We start from the raw sequence: 19,253 nt of genomic DNA on the forward strand, positions 1-19,253 counted from the left end.
ACTGCTGCATGCCTCACAGTGCTGCACACTGCTGCATTACTCACACTGCTGCATGCTGCACACTGCTGCACGCCACACACTGCTGCACGCCACGCACTGCTGCACGCCACACACTGCTGCACGCCACGCACTGCTGCACGCCACGCACTGCTGCACGCCACACACTGCTGCACGCCACTTACTGCTGCACGCCACTTACTGCTGCACGCCTCACACTGCTGCACGCCTCACACTGCTGCACGCCTCACACTGCTGCACGCCTCACACTGCTGCACGCCACACCCACTGCTGCACGCCACACCCACTGCTGCACGCCTCACCCACTGCTGCACGCCTCACCCACTGCTGCACGCCTCACCCACTGCTGCACGCCTCACACACTGCTGCGCGCCTCACACTACTGCGTACTGCACACTGCTGCATTACTCATAATAATGCATGCTGCACACTGCCGCACGCCTCCCACTGCTTCCCGCCTCACACTGCTGCATGCCTCACAGTGCTGCACACTGCTGCATTACTCACACTGCTGCATGCTGCACACTGCTGCACGCCACACACTGCTGCACGCAACGCACTGCTGCACGCCACACACTGCTGCACGCCACTTACTGCTGCACGCCACACACTGCTGCACGCCACACACTGCTGCACGCCACTTACTGCTGCACGCCTCACACTGCTGCACGCCTCACACTGCTGCACGCCTCACACTGCTGCACGCCTCACACTGCTGTACGCCTCACCCACTGCTGCACGCCTCACCCACTGCTGCACGCCTCACCCACTGCTGCACGCCTCACCCACTGCTGCACGCCTCACCCACTGCTGCACGCCTCACCCACTGCTGCACGCCTCACCCACTGCTGCACGCCTCACTCTGCTGCGCGCCTCACACTACTGCGCACCGCACACTGCTGCATTACTCATAATAATGCATGCTGCACACTGCCGCACGCCTCCCACTGCTGCCCGCCTCCCACTGCTGCACGCATCAGTGCTGCACACTGCTGCATTACTCACACTGCTGCATGCTGCACACTGCTGCATGCTGCACACTGCTGCACGTCACACACTGCTGCACGCCACACACTGCTGCACGCCACACACTGCTGCACGCCACTTACTGCTGCACGCCTCACACTGCTGCACGCCTCACTGCTGCACGCCTCACTGCTGCACGCCACACACTGCTGCACGCCACACACTGCTGCACACCACACACTGCTCCAGGCCACACACTGCTCCAGGCCACACACTGCTGCACGCCTCACACTGCTGCACGCCTCACACTGCTGCACGCCTCACACTGCTGCACGCCTCACACTGCTGCACGCCTCACACTGCTGCACGCCTCACACTGCTGCACGCCACACACTGCTGCACGCCACACACTGCTGCACGCCACACACTGCTCCACATTGCTGCACGCTGCACATTGCTGCATGCCTAACACTGCTGCATGCCTCGCACTGCTGCATGCCTCGCACTGCTGCATGCCTCGCACTGCTGCATGCCTCGCACTGCTGCATGCCTCGCACTGCTGCATGCCTCGCACTGCTGCATTACTCACACTGCTGCATTACTCACACTGCTGCACGCCTCACACTGCTGCACGCCTCACACTGCTGCACGCCTCACACTGCTGCACGCCTCACCCTGCTGCACGCCGCACACTGCTGCACGCCGCACACTGCTGCACGCCGCACATTGCTGCACATTGCTGCACGCCTCACACTGCTGCACGCCTCACAATGCTGCACGCCTCACACTGCTGCACGCCTCACACTGCTGCACGCCGCACACTGCTGCACGCCTCACACTGCTGCACGCCGCACACTACTGCACGCCACACACTGCTGCACGCCACACACTGCTGCACGCCACACACTGCTGCACGCCACACACTGCTGCACGCCACACACTGCTGCACGCCACACACTGCTGCACGCCACACACTGCTGCACGCCTCACACTGCTGCACGCTGCACTGCTGCACGCCACACTGCTGCACGCCACACACTGCTGCGCGCCACACACTGCTGCGCGCCACACACTGCTGCACGCCTCACACTGCTGCACGCCTCTCACTGCTGCACGCCACACGCTGCTGCACGTCACACGCTGTTGCACGCCACACGCTGCTGCACGCCTCACGCTGCTGCACGCCTCACGCTGCTGCACGCCACACGCTGCTGCACGCCGCACACTGCTGCACGCCGCGCACTGCTGCCCGCCGCACACTGCTGCCCGCCGCACACTGCTGCCCGCCGCACACTGCTGCACCCCGCACACTGCTGCACGCCTCACACTGCTGCACGCCTCACACTGCTGCACGCCTCACACTGCTGCACGCCACACACTGCTGCACGCCACACACTGCTGCACGCCACACACTGCTGCACGCCACACACTGCTCCACATTGCTGCACGCTGCACATTGCTGCATGCCTCACAATGCTGCACGCCTCTCACTGCTGCACGCCTCTCACTGCTGCACGCCTCTCACTGCTGCACGCCTCTCACTGCTGCACGCCTCACTGCTGCACGCCTCTCACTGCTGCACGCCTCACACTGCTGCACGCCTCACACTGCTGCACGCCTCACCCACTGCTGCACGCCTCACCCACTGCTGCACGCCTCACCCACTGCTGCACGCCTCACCCACTGCTGCACGCCTCACCCACTGCTGCACGCCTCACCCACTGCTGCACGCCTCACCCACTGCTGCACGCCTCACCCACTGCTGCACGCCTCACCCACTGCTGCACGCCTCACACTGCTGCGCGCCTCACACTACTGCGTACTGCACACTGCTGCATTACTCATAATAATGCATGCTGCACACTGCTGCACGCCTCCCACTGCTTCCCGCCTCACACTGCTGCATGCCTCACAGTGCTGCACACTGCTGCAATACTCACACTGCTGCATGCTGCACACTGCTGCATGCCACACACTGCTGCACGCCACGCACTGCTGCACGCCACATACTGCTGCACGCCACTTACTGCTGCACGCCACTTACTGCTGCACGCCACTTACTGCTGCACGCCTCACACTGCTGCACGCCTCACACTGCTGCACGCCTCACACTGCTGCACGCCTCACTGCTGCACGCCTCACACTGCTGCACGCCTAAAACTGCTGCACGCCTCACTGCTGCACGCCTCACACTGCTGCACGCCTCACACTGCTGCACGCCTCACACTGCTGCACGCCACACTGCTGCACGCCACACTGCTGCACGCCACACTGCTGCACGCCACACTGCTGCACGCCACACTGCTGCACGCCACACTGCTGCACGCCACACACTGCTGCACGCCGCACACTGCTATACGCCGCACACTACTGCATGCCGCACACTGCTGCACGTCGCACACTGCTGCACGTCGCACACTGCTGCACGTCGCACACTGCTGTACGCCTCACACTGCTGTACGCCTCACACTGCTGTACGCCTCACACTGCTGTACGCCTCACACTGCTGTACGCCTCACCCTGCTGCACGCCACACCCTGCTGCACGCCGCACCCTGCTGCACGCCGCACTCTGCTGCACGCCGCACTCTGCTGCACGCCGCACTGCTGCACGCCGCACCCTGCTGCCCGCCGCACCCTGCTGCATGCTGCACACTGCTGCATGCTGCACACTGCTGCACGTCACACACTGCTGCACGCCACACACTGCTGCACGCCACACACTGCTGCACGCCACTTACTGCTGCACGCCTCACACTGCTGCACGCCTCACTGCTGCACGCCTCACTGCTGCACGCCACACACTGCTGCACGCCACACACTGCTGCACACCACACACTGCTCCAGGCCACACACTGCTCCAGGCCTCACACTGCTGCACGCCTCACACTGCTGCACGCCTCACACTGCTGCACGCCTCACACTGCTGCACGCCTCACACTGCTGCACGCCACACACTGCTGCACGCCACACACTGCTGCACGCCACACACTGCTCCACATTGCTGCACGCTGCACATTGCTGCATGCCTAACACTGCTGCATGCCTCGCACTGCTGCATGCCTCGCACTGCTGCATGCCTCGCACTGCTGCATGCCTCGCACTGCTGCATGCCTCGCACTGCTGCATTACTCACACTGCTGCATTACTCACACTGCTGCACGCCTCACACTGCTGCACGCCTCACACTGCTGCACGCCTCACACTGCTGCACGCCTCACACTGCTGCACGCCGCACCCTGCTGCACGCCGCACCCTGCTGCACGCCGCACACTGCTGCAGGCCGCACATTGCTGCACATTGCTGCACGCCTCACACTGCTGCACGCCTCACAATGCTGCACGCCTCACACTGCTGCACGCCTCACACTGCTGCACGCCTCACACTGCTGCACGCCGCACACTGCTGCACGCCTCACACTGCTGCACGCCGCACACTACTGCACGCCACACACTGCTGCACGCCACACACTGCTGCACGCCACACACTGCTGCACGCCACACACTGCTGCACGCCACACACTGCTGCACGCCACACACTGCTGCACGCCACACACTGCTGCACGCCACACACTGCTGCACGCCTCACACGCCACACTGCTGCACGCCACACTGCTGCATGCCACACTGCTGCACGCCACACACTGCTGCGCGCCACACACTGCTGCGCGCCACACACTGCTGCACGCCTCACACTGCTGCACGCCTCTCACTGCTGCACGCCACACGCTGCTGCACGTCACACGCTGTTGCACGCCACACGCTGCTGCACGCCTCACGCTGCTGCACGCCTCACGCTGCTGCACGCCACACGCTGCTGCACGCCGCACACTGCTGCACGCCGCGCACTGCTGCCCGCCGCACACTGCTGCCCGCCGCACACTGCTGCCCGCCGCACACTGCTGCACCCCGCACACTGCTGCACGCCTCACACTGCTGCACGCCTCACACTGCTGCACGCCTCACACTGCTGCACGCCACACACTGCTGCACGCCACACACTGCTGCACGCCACACACTGCTGCACGCCACACACTGCTGCACGCCACACACTGCTGCACGCCACACACTGCTGCACGCCACACACTGCTGCACGCCACACACTGCTGCACGCCACACACTGCTGCACGCCACACACTGCTGCACGCCTCACACGCCACACTGCTGCACGCCACACTGCTGCATGCCACACTGCTGCACGCCACACACTGCTGCGCGCCACACACTGCTGCGCGCCACACACTGCTGCACGCCTCACACTGCTGCACGCCTCTCACTGCTGCACGCCACACGCTGCTGCACGTCACACGCTGTTGCACGCCACACGCTGCTGCACGCCTCACGCTGCTGCACGCCTCACGCTGCTGCACGCCACACGCTGCTGCACGCCGCACACTGCTGCACGCCGCGCACTGCTGCCCGCCGCACACTGCTGCCCGCCGCACACTGCTGCCCGCCGCACACTGCTGCACCCCGCACACTGCTGCACGCCTCACACTGCTGCACGCCTCACACTGCTGCACGCCTCACACTGCTGCACGCCACACACTGCTGCACGCCACACACTGCTGCACGCCACACACTGCTGCACGCCACACACTGCTCCACATTGCTGCACGCTGCACATTGCTGCATGCCTCACAATGCTGCACGCCTCTCACTGCTGCACGCCTCTCACTGCTGCACGCCTCTCACTGCTGCACGCCTCTCACTGCTGCACGCCTCTCACTGCTGCACGCCTCACTGCTGCACGCCTCTCACTGCTGCACGCCTCACACTGCTGCACGCCTCACACTGCTGCACGCCTCACCCACTGCTGCACGCCTCACCCACTGCTGCACGCCTCACCCACTGCTGCACGCCTCACCCACTGCTGCACGCCTCACCCACTGCTGCACGCCTCACCCACTGCTGCACGCCTCACCCACTGCTGCACGCCTCACACTGCTGCGCGCCTCACACTACTGCGTACTGCACACTGCTGCATTACTCATAATAATGCATGCTGCACACTGCTGCACGCCTCCCACTGCTTCCCGCCTCACACTGCTGCATGCCTCACAGTGCTGCACACTGCTGCAATACTCACACTGCTGCATGCTGCACACTGCTGCATGCCACACACTGCTGCACGCCACGCACTGCTGCACGCCACATACTGCTGCACGCCACTTACTGCTGCACGCCACTTACTGCTGCACGCCACTTACTGCTGCACGCCTCACACTGCTGCACGCCTCACACTGCTGCACGCCTCACACTGCTGCACGCCTCACTGCTGCACGCCTCACTGCTGCACGCCTCACACTGCTGCACGCCTAAAACTGCTGCACGCCTCACTGCTGCACGCCTCACACTGCTGCACGCCTCACACTGCTGCACGCCTCACACTGCTGCACGCCACACTGCTGCACGCCACACTGCTGCACGCCACACTGCTGCACGCCACACACTGCTGCACGCCGCACACTGCTATACGCCGCACACTACTGCATGCCGCACACTGCTGCACGTCGCACACTGCTGCACGTCGCACACTGCTGCACGTCGCACACTGCTGTACGCCTCACACTGCTGTACGCCTCACACTGCTGTACGCCTCACACTGCTGTACGCCTCACACTGCTGTACGCCTCACCCTGCTGCACGCCACACCCTGCTGCACGCCGCACCCTGCTGCACGCCGCACTCTGCTGCACGCCGCACTCTGCTGCACGCCGCACTGCTGCACGCCGCACCCTGCTGCACGCCGCACCCTGCTGCACGCCGCACCCTGCTGCACGCCGCACCCTGCTGCACGCCGCACCCTGCTGCACGCCGCACACTGCTGCACGCCGCACACTGCTGCACATTGTTGCACGCCTCACACTGCTGCACGGCTCACAATGCTGCACGCCTCACAATGCTGCACACCGCACACTGCTGCACGCCGCACACTGCTGCACGCCGCACACTGCTGCACGCCGCACACTGCTGCATAACTCACACTGCTGCACGCCTCACACTGCTGCACGCCTCACACTGTTGCACGCCTCACACTGCTGCACGCCTCACACTGCTGCACGCCACACACTGCTGCACGCCACAAACTGCTGCATTACTCACACTGCTGCACGCCTCACACTGCTGCACGCCTCACGCTGCTGCACGCCTCACACTGCTGCACGACGCACTCTGCTGCACGCCTCACACTGCTGCGCGCCTCACACTACTGCGCGCCGCACACTGCTGCATTACTTAAAATAATGCATGCTGCACACTGCTGCACGCCTCCCACTGCTGCCTGCCTCACAGTGCTGCACACTGCTGCATTACTCACACTGCTGCATGCTGCACACTGTTGCACGCCACACACTGTTGCACGCCACACACTGTTGCACGCCACACACTGTTGCACGCCACACACTGCTGCACGCCACACACTGCTGTACGCCACTTACGGCTGCACGCCACTTACCGCTGCACGCCACTTACCGCTGCACGCCACTTACCGCTGCACGCCACACACTGCTGCACGCCACACACTGCTGCACGCCACACACTGCTGCACGCCGCACTGCTGCACGCCGCACACTGCTGTACGCCTCACACTGCTGTACGCCTCACACTGCTGTACGCCTCACACTGCTGCATGCCTCACCCTGCTGCACGCCACACCCTGCTGCACGCCACACCCTGCTGCACGCCACACCCTGCTGCACGCCGCACCCTGCTGCACGCCGCACCCTGCTGCACGCCGCACTCTGCTGCACGCCGCACCCTGCTGCACGCCGCACCCTGCTGCACGCCGCACCCTGCTGCACGCCGCACCCTGCTGCACGCCGCACCCTGCTGCACGCCGCACCCTGCTGCACGCCGCACCCTGCTGCACGCCGCACCCTGCTGCACGCCGCACCCTGCTTCACATTGTTGCACGCCTCACACTGCTGCACGGCTCACAATGCTGCACGCCTCACAATGCTGCACGCCGCACACTGCTGCACGCCGCACACTGCTGCACGCCGCACACTGCTGCACGCCTCACACTGCTGCACGCCGCACACTGCTGCACGCCGCACACTGTTGCACGCCTCACACTGTTGCACGCCTCACACTGTTGCACGCCTCACACTGCTGCACGCCACACACTGCTGCACGCCACACACTGCTGCATTACTCACACTGCTGCATGCCTCACACTGCTGCACGCCTCACACTGCTGCACGCCTCAAGCTGCTGCACGCCTCACACTGCTGCACGCCTCACACTGCTGCACGCCTCACACTGCTGCACGCCTCACACTGCTGCACGACGCACTTTGCTGCACGCCTCACACTGCTGCGCGCCTCACACTACTGCGCGCCGCACACTGCTGCATTACTTAAAATAATGCATGCTGCACACTGCTGCACGCCTCCCACTGCTGCCTGCCTCACAGTGCTGCACACTGCTGCATTACTCACACTGCTGCATGCTGCACACTGCTGCACGCCACACACTGCTGCACGCCACACACTGCTGCACGCCACACACTGCTGTACGCCACTTACTGCTGCACGCCACTTACTGCTGCACGCCACTTACCGCTGCACGCCACTTACCGCTGCACGCCACTTACCGCTGCACGCCACTTACCGCTGCACGCCACTTACTGCTGCACGCCACTTACTGCTGCACGCCACTTACCGCTGCACGCCACTTACCGCTGCACGCCACACAGCTGCACGCCACACTGCTGCACGCCACACTGCTGCACGCCACACTGCTGCACGCCACACTGCTGCACGCCGCACAACGCTGCACATTGCTGCATGCCTAACACTGCTGCATGCCTCGCACTGCTGCACGCCACACCCTGCTGCACGCCACACCCTGCTGCACGCCGCACCCTGCTGCACGCCGCACCCTGCTGCACGCCGCACCCTGCTGCACGCCGCACACTGCTGCACGCCGCACATTGCTGCACATTGCTGCACGGCTCACAATGCTGCACGCCTCACACTGCTGCACGCCTCACACTGCTGCACGCCTCACACTGCTGCACGCCGCACACTGCTGCACGTCGCACACTGCTGCATAACTCACACTGCTGCATAACTCACACTGCTGCACGCCTCACACTGCTGCACGCCTCACACTGCTGCACGCCTCACACTGCTGCACGCCTCACACTGCTGCACGCCACACACTGCTGCACGCCACACACTGCTGCACGCCACACACTGCTGCACGCCACACACTGCTGCACTCCACACACTGCTGCACTACTCACACTGCTGCATTACTCACACTGCTGCATGCCTCACACTGCTGCACGCCTCACCCACTGCTGCACGCCTCACCCACTTCTGCACGCCTCACCCACTGCTGCACGCCTCACCCACTGCTGCACACCTCACCCACTGCTGCACGCCTCACCCACTGCTGCACGCCTCACCCACTGCTGCACGCCTCACCCACTGCTGCACGCCTCACCCACTGCTGCACGCCTCACCCACTGCTGCACGACTCACACTGCTGCGCGCCTCACACTACTGCGTACTGCACACTGCTGCATTACTCATAATAATGCATGCTGCACACTGCCGCACGCCTCCCACTGCTTCCCGCCTCACACTGCTGCACGCCTCACAGTGCTGCACACTGCTGCATTACTCACACTGCTGCACGTCACACACTGCTGCACGCCACACACTGCTGCACGCCACTTACTGCTGCACGCCACTTACTGCTGCACGCCACTTACTGCTACACGCCACTTACTGCTGCACGCCACTTACTGCTGCACGCCACTTACTGCTGCACGCCACTTACTGCTGCACGCCTCACACTGCTGCACGCCTCACACTGCTGCACGCCTCACACTGCTGCACGCCTCACACTGCTGCACGCCTCACACTGCTGCACGCCTCACACTGCTGCACGCCTCACCCTGCTGCACGCCTCACCCTGCTGCACGCCGCACCCTGCTGCACGCCGCACCCTGCTGCACGCCGCACCCTGCTGCACGCCGCACATTGCTGCACGCCTCACACTGCTGCACGCCGCACACTGCTGCACGCCGCACACTGCTGCACGCCTCACGCTGCTGCACGCCTCACGCTGCTGCACGCCTCACGCTGCTGCACGCCTCACACTGCTGCACGCCTCACACTGCTGCACGCCTCACACTGCTGCATGCCTCACACTGCTGCATGACGCACTCTGCTGCACGCCTCACACTGCTGCGCGCCTCACACTACTGCGCGCCGCACACTGCTGCATTACTTATAATAATGCATGCTGCACACTGCCGCACGCCTCCCACTGCTGCCCGCCTCACAGTGCTGCACACTGCTGCATTACTCACACTGCTGCATGCTGCACAATGCTGCACGCCACACACTGCTGCACGCCACACACTGCTGCACGCCACACACTGCTGCACGCCACACACCGCTGCACGCCACACACTGCTGTACGCCACACACTGCTGTACGCCACACACTGCTGTACGCCACTTACTGCTGCACGCCACTTACTGCTGCACGCCACTTACTGCTGCACGCCACTTACTGCTGCACGCCACTTACTGCTGCACGCCACTTACTGCTGCACACCACTTACTGCTGCACGCCTCACACTGCTGCACGCCGCTCACTGCTGCATTACTCACTCTGCTGCCCGCCTCACAGTGCTGCACACTGCTGCATTACTCACACTGCTGCATGCTGCACACTGCTGCACGCCACACACTGCTGCACGCCACACACTGCTGCACGCCACACACTGCTGCACGCCACACACTGCTGCACGCCACACACTGCTGCACGCCACACACTGCTGCACGCCTCACACTGCTGCACGCCTCACACTGCTGCACGCCACACACTGCTGCACGCCACACACTGCTGCACGCCACACACTGCTGCACGCCACACACTGCTGCACTCCACACACTGCTGCACTACTCACACTGCTGCATTACTCACACTGCTGCATGCCTCACACTGCTGCACGCCTCACCCACTGCTGCACGCCTCACCCACTTCTGCACGCCTCACCCACTGCTGCACGCCTCACCCACTGCTGCACACCTCACCCACTGCTGCACGCCTCACCCACTGCTGCACGCCTCACCCACTGCTGCACGCCTCACCCACTGCTGCACGCCTCACCCACTGCTGCACGCCTCACCCACTGCTGCACGACTCACACTGCTGCGCGCCTCACACTACTGCGTACTGCACACTGCTGCATTACTCATAATAATGCATGCTGCACACTGCCGCACGCCTCCCACTGCTTCCCGCCTCACACTGCTGCACGCCTCACAGTGCTGCACACTGCTGCATTACTCACACTGCTGCACGTCACACACTGCTGCACGCCACACACTGCTGCACGCCACTTACTGCTGCACGCCACTTACTGCTGCACGCCACTTACTGCTACACGCCACTTACTGCTGCACGCCACTTACTGCTGCACGCCACTTACTGCTGCACGCCACTTACTGCTGCACGCCACTTACTGCTGCACGCCTCACACTGCTGCACGCCTCACACTGCTGCACGCCTCACACTGCTGCACGCCTCACACTGCTGCACGCCTCACACTGCTGCACGCCTCACACTGCTGCACGCCTCACCCTGCTGCACGCCTCACCCTGCTGCACGCCGCACCCTGCTGCACGCCGCACCCTGCTGCACGCCGCACCCTGCTGCACGCCGCACATTGCTGCACGCCTCACACTGCTGCACGCCGCACACTGCTGCACGCCGCACACTGCTGCACGCCTCACGCTGCTGCACGCCTCACGCTGCTGCACGCCTCACGCTGCTGCACGCCTCACACTGCTGCACGCCTCACACTGCTGCACGCCTCACACTGCTGCATGCCTCACACTGCTGCATGACGCACTCTGCTGCACGCCTCACACTGCTGCGCGCCTCACACTACTGCGCGCCGCACACTGCTGCATTACTTATAATAATGCATGCTGCACACTGCCGCACGCCTCCCACTGCTGCCCGCCTCACAGTGCTGCACACTGCTGCATTACTCACACTGCTGCATGCTGCACAATGCTGCACGCCACACACTGCTGCACGCCACACACTGCTGCACGCCACACACTGCTGCACGCCACACACCGCTGCACGCCACACACTGCTGTACGCCACACACTGCTGTACGCCACACACTGCTGTACGCCACTTACTGCTGCACGCCACTTACTGCTGCACGCCACTTACTGCTGCACGCCACTTACTGCTGCACGCCACTTACTGCTGCACGCCACTTACTGCTGCACACCACTTACTGCTGCACGCCTCACACTGCTGCACGCCGCTCACTGCTGCATTACTCACTCTGCTGCCCGCCTCACAGTGCTGCACACTGCTGCATTACTCACACTGCTGCATGCTGCACACTGCTGCACGCCACACACTGCTGCACGCCACACACTGCTGCACGCCACACACTGCTGCACGCCACACACTGCTGCACGCCACACACTGCTGCACGCCACACACTGCTGCACGCCACACACTGCTGCACGCCACTTACTGCTGCACGCCACTTACTGCTGCACGCCACTTACTGCTGCACGCCACTTACTGCTGCACGCCACTTACTGCTGCACGCCACTTACTGCTGCACCCCACTTACTGCTGCACGCCACTTAATGCTGCACGCCACTTACTGCTGCACGCCACTTACTGCTGCACGCCACACGCTGCTGCACGCCACACGCTGCTGCACGCCACACGCTGCTGCACGCCACACGCTGCTGCACGCCTCACGCTGCTGCACGCCTCACGCTGCTGCACGCCTCACGCTGCTGCACGCCTCATGCTGCTGCACGCCGCACGCTGCTGCACGCCGCACGCTGCTGCACGCCGCACACTGCTGCACGCCGCACACTGCTGCACGCCGCACACTGCTGCAAGCCGCACACTGCTGCACGCCTCACACTGCTGCACGCCTCACACTGCTGCACGCCTCACACTGCTGCACGCCTCACACTGCTGCACGCCTCACACTGCTGCACGCCTCACACTGCTGCACGCCTCACACTGCTGCACGCCTCTCACTGCTGCACGCCTCTCACTGCTGCACGCCTCTCACTGCTGCACGCCTCACACTGCTGCACGCCTCACACTGCTGCACGCCTCACACTGCTGCACGCCTCACACTGCTGCACGCCTCACACTGCTGCACGCCTCACACTGCTGCACGCCTCACACTGCTGCACGCCTCACACTGCTGCACGGTTCACACTGCTGCGCTTCACACTGCTGCACGCCTCACACTGCTGCACGCCTCTCACTGCTGCACGCCTCTCACTGCTGCACGGCTCACACTGCTGCACGGCTCACACTGCTGCACGGCTCACACTGCTGCACGCCTCACACTGCTGCACGCCTCACACTGCTGCACGCCTCACACTGCTGCACGCCTCACACTGCTGCACGCCTCACACTGCTGCACGCCTCACACTGCTGCACGCCTCACACTGCTGCACGCCTCACACTGCTGCACGCCTCACACTGCTGCACGACACACTGCTGCACGCCTCACACTGCTGCACGCCTCACACTGCCGCGCGCCTCACACTGCCGCGCGCCTCACACTGCCGCGCGCCTCACACTGCCGCGCGCCTCACACTGCAGCGCGCCTCACACTGCCGCGCGCCTCACACTGCCGCGCGCCTCACACTGCCGCACGCCTCACACTGCTGCTCGCCTCACACTGCTTTACGCCTCACAATACCACAATATCACTCTAGGATACCACTCTGGGACACCACCACATCACTCTGGGGCACCACCACATCACTCTGGGGCACCACCACATCACTTTGGGGCACCACCACATCACTCTGGGGCACCACCACATCACTCTGGGGCACCACCACATCACTCTGGGGCACCACCACATCACTTAGCCCAACTACATCATCACTCAGCACCACAACAGCATCACTCAGCACCACAACAGCACTGTCCTTGCTTGCTACCAACAAGCATTGCCATAGCCATTGGACTCCCATTAGGAAAGTGTAAGCTATTGGCTTTGTGAATAACAATGCCATTAATTTATATATTTTAAAAGCCAACACATTAAAAAAAATGTTAATTTACAATACCAATAGCTCACACTTTCCTAATGCGGGACCTATTGCATTGCAAATACTTGTTTTTGCTGCATCCATTTCGCGGGGAAGCCGTGTTTTGTTCGGCGTTCTCTGCATCTTTCTTTGTTTTTTTCTGGACGAAAGTAAAATCCTACCCTGCTTGTTTACAGTAGCCTTGCTCCTCAAATTTTGTTGCTGTGTTGCCATCTCTCTAGGGACACTCAGCTTGAAAACACTCGACTTGCTAGCTGCAATGCTACATCCGCTATGCTTTGCCTCTAGACACGTTGATCCCTAGCAGACTGTGCTAACTCTGCCCCTCCTGATTCTGAAACTGACCAACCCAGTCACCACGCAGTCTCTTCTCTCCGTCTTATGATGTCTGCCCTGCCACCATTTACTTCAGACACACACCCCCTCACTCACCCTCACTCCCCCTCACTCGCCCTCCCTCACCCACCCTCACGCTCACACACGCTCACACACGCTCGCACACGCACACGCACACGCACACACACACACACTCACACACCCTCACAAGCATAGCATAGCATAGCAAAACATAGCATAGCATAAAAAAACTCAACAAAACATAGCGGAACAAAACATAGCATAACATAACAAAATATAGCATTGCAAAACATAGCATAGCATAAAAAACACAACAAAACATAGCATAGCATAACAAAACACAACATAGCATGGCATAACAGAACAAAGCTTAGCATAGCATAACAAAACACAACATAGCATAACAAAACAAAGCTTAGCATAGCATAACAAAACATAGAATAGCATAACAAAACACAACAAAACATAGCATAGCATAACAACACAAAGCATAGGATAGCAAAAATAACCATAGCATAACAAAACAAAGAATAGGATAGCAAAACAAAACATAGCATAGCATAACAACATAGCAAAACACAACAAAACGTAGCATACTTAACAAAACATAGCATTGCAAAGTATAGCAAAACATAGCATATCATAACAAAACACAAAAAAGCATAGCATAACAACATAGCATAGCATAACAAAACACAACATAAAACAAAGCTTAGCATAGCATAACAAAACATATCATAACAAAACATAGTATAGCATAACAAAACATAACATAGGATAGCAAAACTAAACATAGCATAGCTTAACAAAACAAAGCATAGGATAGCAAAACAAAACATAGCCTAGCATAACAAAACATAGCATAACAAAACATAGCAAAACACAACAAAACAGCATAGCATAACAAAACACAACAAAGCATAGCATACAAAACAAAATATAGCATTGCAAAGCGTAGCAAAACATAGCATAGTATAACAAAACACAACAAAACATAGAATAACAAAACAAAGCTAAGCTTAGCATAGCATAACAAAACATAGCATAGCATAGCAGAACATAGGATAGCATAACAAAACAAAGCCTAGGATAGCAAAACAAAACATAGCATAGCATAACAAAACAAAACATAGCATAGCAAAACAAAACATATAATAGCATGGCAAAACATAGCATACAAAACACAACAAAACATAGCATAGCATAACAAAACATAGCATAACAAAACATAGCATAGCATAACAAAACATAGCATAGCATAGCATAACAAAACATAGCATAGCATACAGCATCACTCTGCACCTCCACAGCATCACTCAGGGGCACCACAACATCACTATGCGCTACCACAGCAACACTGAATGCCACAGCATCAGTCATTCACCATCACTCAGCGCCACCACAGCATCAATCAGTGCAACCATTCAAAAAATATTTTCTCTCGATGTTTCAAGCTTTATTACAAATGTAACAAAAAGATGTTATTATTTCACTTCTGTTATTGGATTTTCGTCACAATAAAATGCACTGAACATAATCTTCACAAAATTTATTTACAAAACTTTAAGCTATTGCTATTATGAATTACAATAACTTTTGTTTAAGTATTAATTATTGAAAAAAATGTAAAGCCATTGTTATTTGTAATATCAATACATGTAAGTCTAGTAAATACAACTCATATTGCATTTCAATTGCTATAGGTGTCACATTTGCGAAAGTTATAACTATTGCCATTGTAAATGACAAAGCTATTAATTTCGATATTTTCAAAAACTAAACATAAATAAAAAAAAATTCATTTACAATACCAATAGCTTAAACTTTCCTAATGCGAGACTTATTGCATTGCAAATGCATGTTATATATTAGCGAGCAGTGGCCATTCGTTTCTGGGATACAGTTGCATTTTAGGTAAGCTCCAGTTCTTCTAATCGTGGGAAATTTTAACTCTTAAATAACTAATAATGAAAGTGGGATGTGAAGAACTAGAAGAGGATTTAGAGCATTCCAGAAGCGCAGATCACCAATAGGAAAACCAATAAATGATAATTTATTGGATTTACAATTTATTTATGGACTACAGCGGTAAAGTAAATAGATGATATTCAAGAGAAAGAGAGAGTGAGAGAAATGTATGTTTAGTACACAGATCTCACAAAGTGCTTTACCTCGATGAGTAAATTCTGCAGTTTGATTTTCACTACCAGCATTTCAATTTGTATTCTTCTTCTGATCCCACCATCTCTGCTTGGAGGTTACACATTCACTAACCTTTCTGTGGACAGTATATTTAATGGTACTTTTAAGACGAACCTCACCCAACCCTTGAGTCGTATTGAGAGCTTTGCTTTCAGCTGTGGTACTCTTGGAACTGGTTTATTTCCTTTAGGAGGGCATTTGTCCAGTCCACTTTTTAACTTCTGTGGACTCACCCAATCAATCACTCCTGGAAGACTGTGACTACTCCGACCTAAGCAATTTCTACAAGTTGAAGCTCAAAACAAAGCACATAAGTACAGAAATCAGAATACAGCAAACGGATACACAAACTATTTTCTTTTTAATTCACAGAAACCAAATGATACAAAAATAATTTAAAAAATAGATTCATTGGGGAACATTGGAGCTTTTCAGAATGTATTTTCATTTAAGAATAAAAAAACGAAAGTCTAACATATCACTTTGCCTTTTTTGCTCCAAATTCATGCTCTTTTTGTTGGCGCATACCAGTGCTTCAATTGTGGCCACCAGTTCATACTAGATTTTGTTTCTGGTTCTGGCGCTGCTCCCACAAATAAATATTAGGATGGCAACTTAATTTTTAGTCTCCAAATTTAAATTCCTCCATATTTACAAAGGGTTTTGAAAGCTAGATTTCTGTTTTATGTATAACTACATTATAATCTTTTTTTTTTTTAAACTGTCATGGGGCTCCTGAGTAGGCATTGTGAACATCAGGTTAAGAATTGCTGGTCTATTCCATTCATGCATCAATCGTTGTGCAACTTCCTTAGTTTCCCTGAAAGACGAATGATTTATACCAGTGACATTTTAACTGCCTGTATACATAATTATACCCTGTGGGCACAGGTTCTAAACGTCCAGTTTTCAAGTCCTGTCTCATTTTCCTACACCCCTCTCGTGTATCAGCCATGCAGCACACATTGATAATGGATTCTACTGAAAGAAAAGGTAGATACGTTGTAAAGTGGAGTTGATGATGCTATTTTCATCAGATTTCCAGCAATTATAGATTCTACTCTTTCTTAGAATAAAATAATATTCCAAGTGATAATCCTGTGAGGTAAAGAGTTATTTTCTAAAATGTTATATTAATTAGATATGAAACTCTCAAAGACGAACCTTTTTGGGCAATGAATTCAATCTGGTTTGATACTGAATGTCGTGATGTCAAGTGCAGATTACAATTGGCAACCAAGAATAAATAATGTAATCTGTCTCTAAATTTAACACAATGTAAGACCTCCTTTAAGAGGTTTCCCTTGAAGATAAAAAACAAAATCGAAACCTCTAAAATCGTATAACCAGTTAGGACTGGAATGGTTTATGGTTTTAAACAGAATATTTATTAGATAGCTAAAAAAACGTTCCAGAATGTCCTTTTAGTGAGGCAGAATGGTTTATCCATTTTTCCGGATTCTATGGGAATAAGAGCCCATGTTTCGTTTGGGAAGTGGAAGACCAAAAAAGCAGTCAAGTCTTAAGGCACAAATGTCAGTTAAAAAAATAAAGTGCTGTGAAGTACCAATAAAAGTGAAAGGGTCCGTGTCCACATTTCCTACCTCTTGATTTTTTTTCTTTCAAATTTGACATAAATATAGATTCCTCCTCTGTTTGATAAGATACCTACTACAGGAGCCGTTGTACCTTCTTGAAACTCTGCTATATTAGTGAATATCGTTAACAAGCATTGGGAAAGCCAGTAGGTCCGGCATTGGCTGTCAACCTATTGGCTTTGACAATTTTCTCTTATGGTTTTGACATTTTTATTAATAAAATGAAAAGGGCTGCCCACGAGTAGAGACGAAGCGAGGCAATTTTCCTGTGTAAAAAATAAACAACTACATCCTATGTATTCAGTACTGTAAACTTTATAGTCAAGGCAAGCCTAGGCATAAATATTGCTTTGATTTGAGTCTGGACTTTACGAAGTAGGTTGTACAGAAAGGACTCTTATATAATACTATTTAGATTAATTCGGTTTCTTATGACTTTCTAAGTTTAAAAGGGCATTGAATAAGAATGCATTTGCACTTTATTATTTGAGGCTATTCATATTAATCAGTTCACTCTGTACGTTATGAGGTTTCTGATACTGTGCTAGATTTTCATCATTTTTGGTGTGCTGATATGTTTTTATTGTGTGTTTTATGGAAAGTGTACTTGCTGAAATAGTTCTAAAACTGATAGGTTTTGCCTTTCTCTGTAGTGTACGCTTTAACTTCTCCCCCATATCTAAAAAGCCAAAATCTAAAGTAGTAGTGCTCTACCGAAGCAAACCGGAATGTGTTCATCTGTAGTGAGACTTCTTAGCTCGCAGTCTTGAACGTTGAGTCTTTGTTTTCCAGTTTGCCTACGTTTTTTCACAGTATCAATACTGTGTGTGCCCCGTGGACTACAGAAGTGAGACCAACAGATTTTCAGCAGACTGTGAACCGTCTGAAATCTTTCAACTGCAGAAATACTCCTTGCCACCGCTGCTCCAGACGATCTTGGGATGGGTAAGATTGGATGCCTTGCTTTATACACAAAAAAACAACTGTAATACATAACTTTTTGGTAGGGAAGACTGGT

General features: G+C 56.1%; 1 protein-coding gene across 1 annotated transcript in view; it reads left to right on the forward strand.

The window, feature by feature from the left end:
* CDS1 (CDP-diacylglycerol synthase 1) overlaps positions 1–19,253 on the forward strand; it is a 955,907-nt gene that overhangs the window by 818,868 nt on the left and 117,786 nt on the right. The window contains exon 10 of the mRNA XM_086961872.1: positions 19,028–19,180. Within this exon, the coding sequence (XP_086817998.1) occupies positions 19,028–19,180 (153 nt within the window). The remainder of the gene's footprint in view (positions 1–19,027; positions 19,181–19,253) is intronic.

This window comes from Lissotriton vulgaris, chromosome 3_1 (assembly GCF_964263255.1).
Source record: "Lissotriton vulgaris chromosome 3_1, aLisVul1.2, whole genome shotgun sequence".
NCBI lineage: Eukaryota > Metazoa > Chordata > Amphibia > Caudata > Salamandridae > Lissotriton > Lissotriton vulgaris.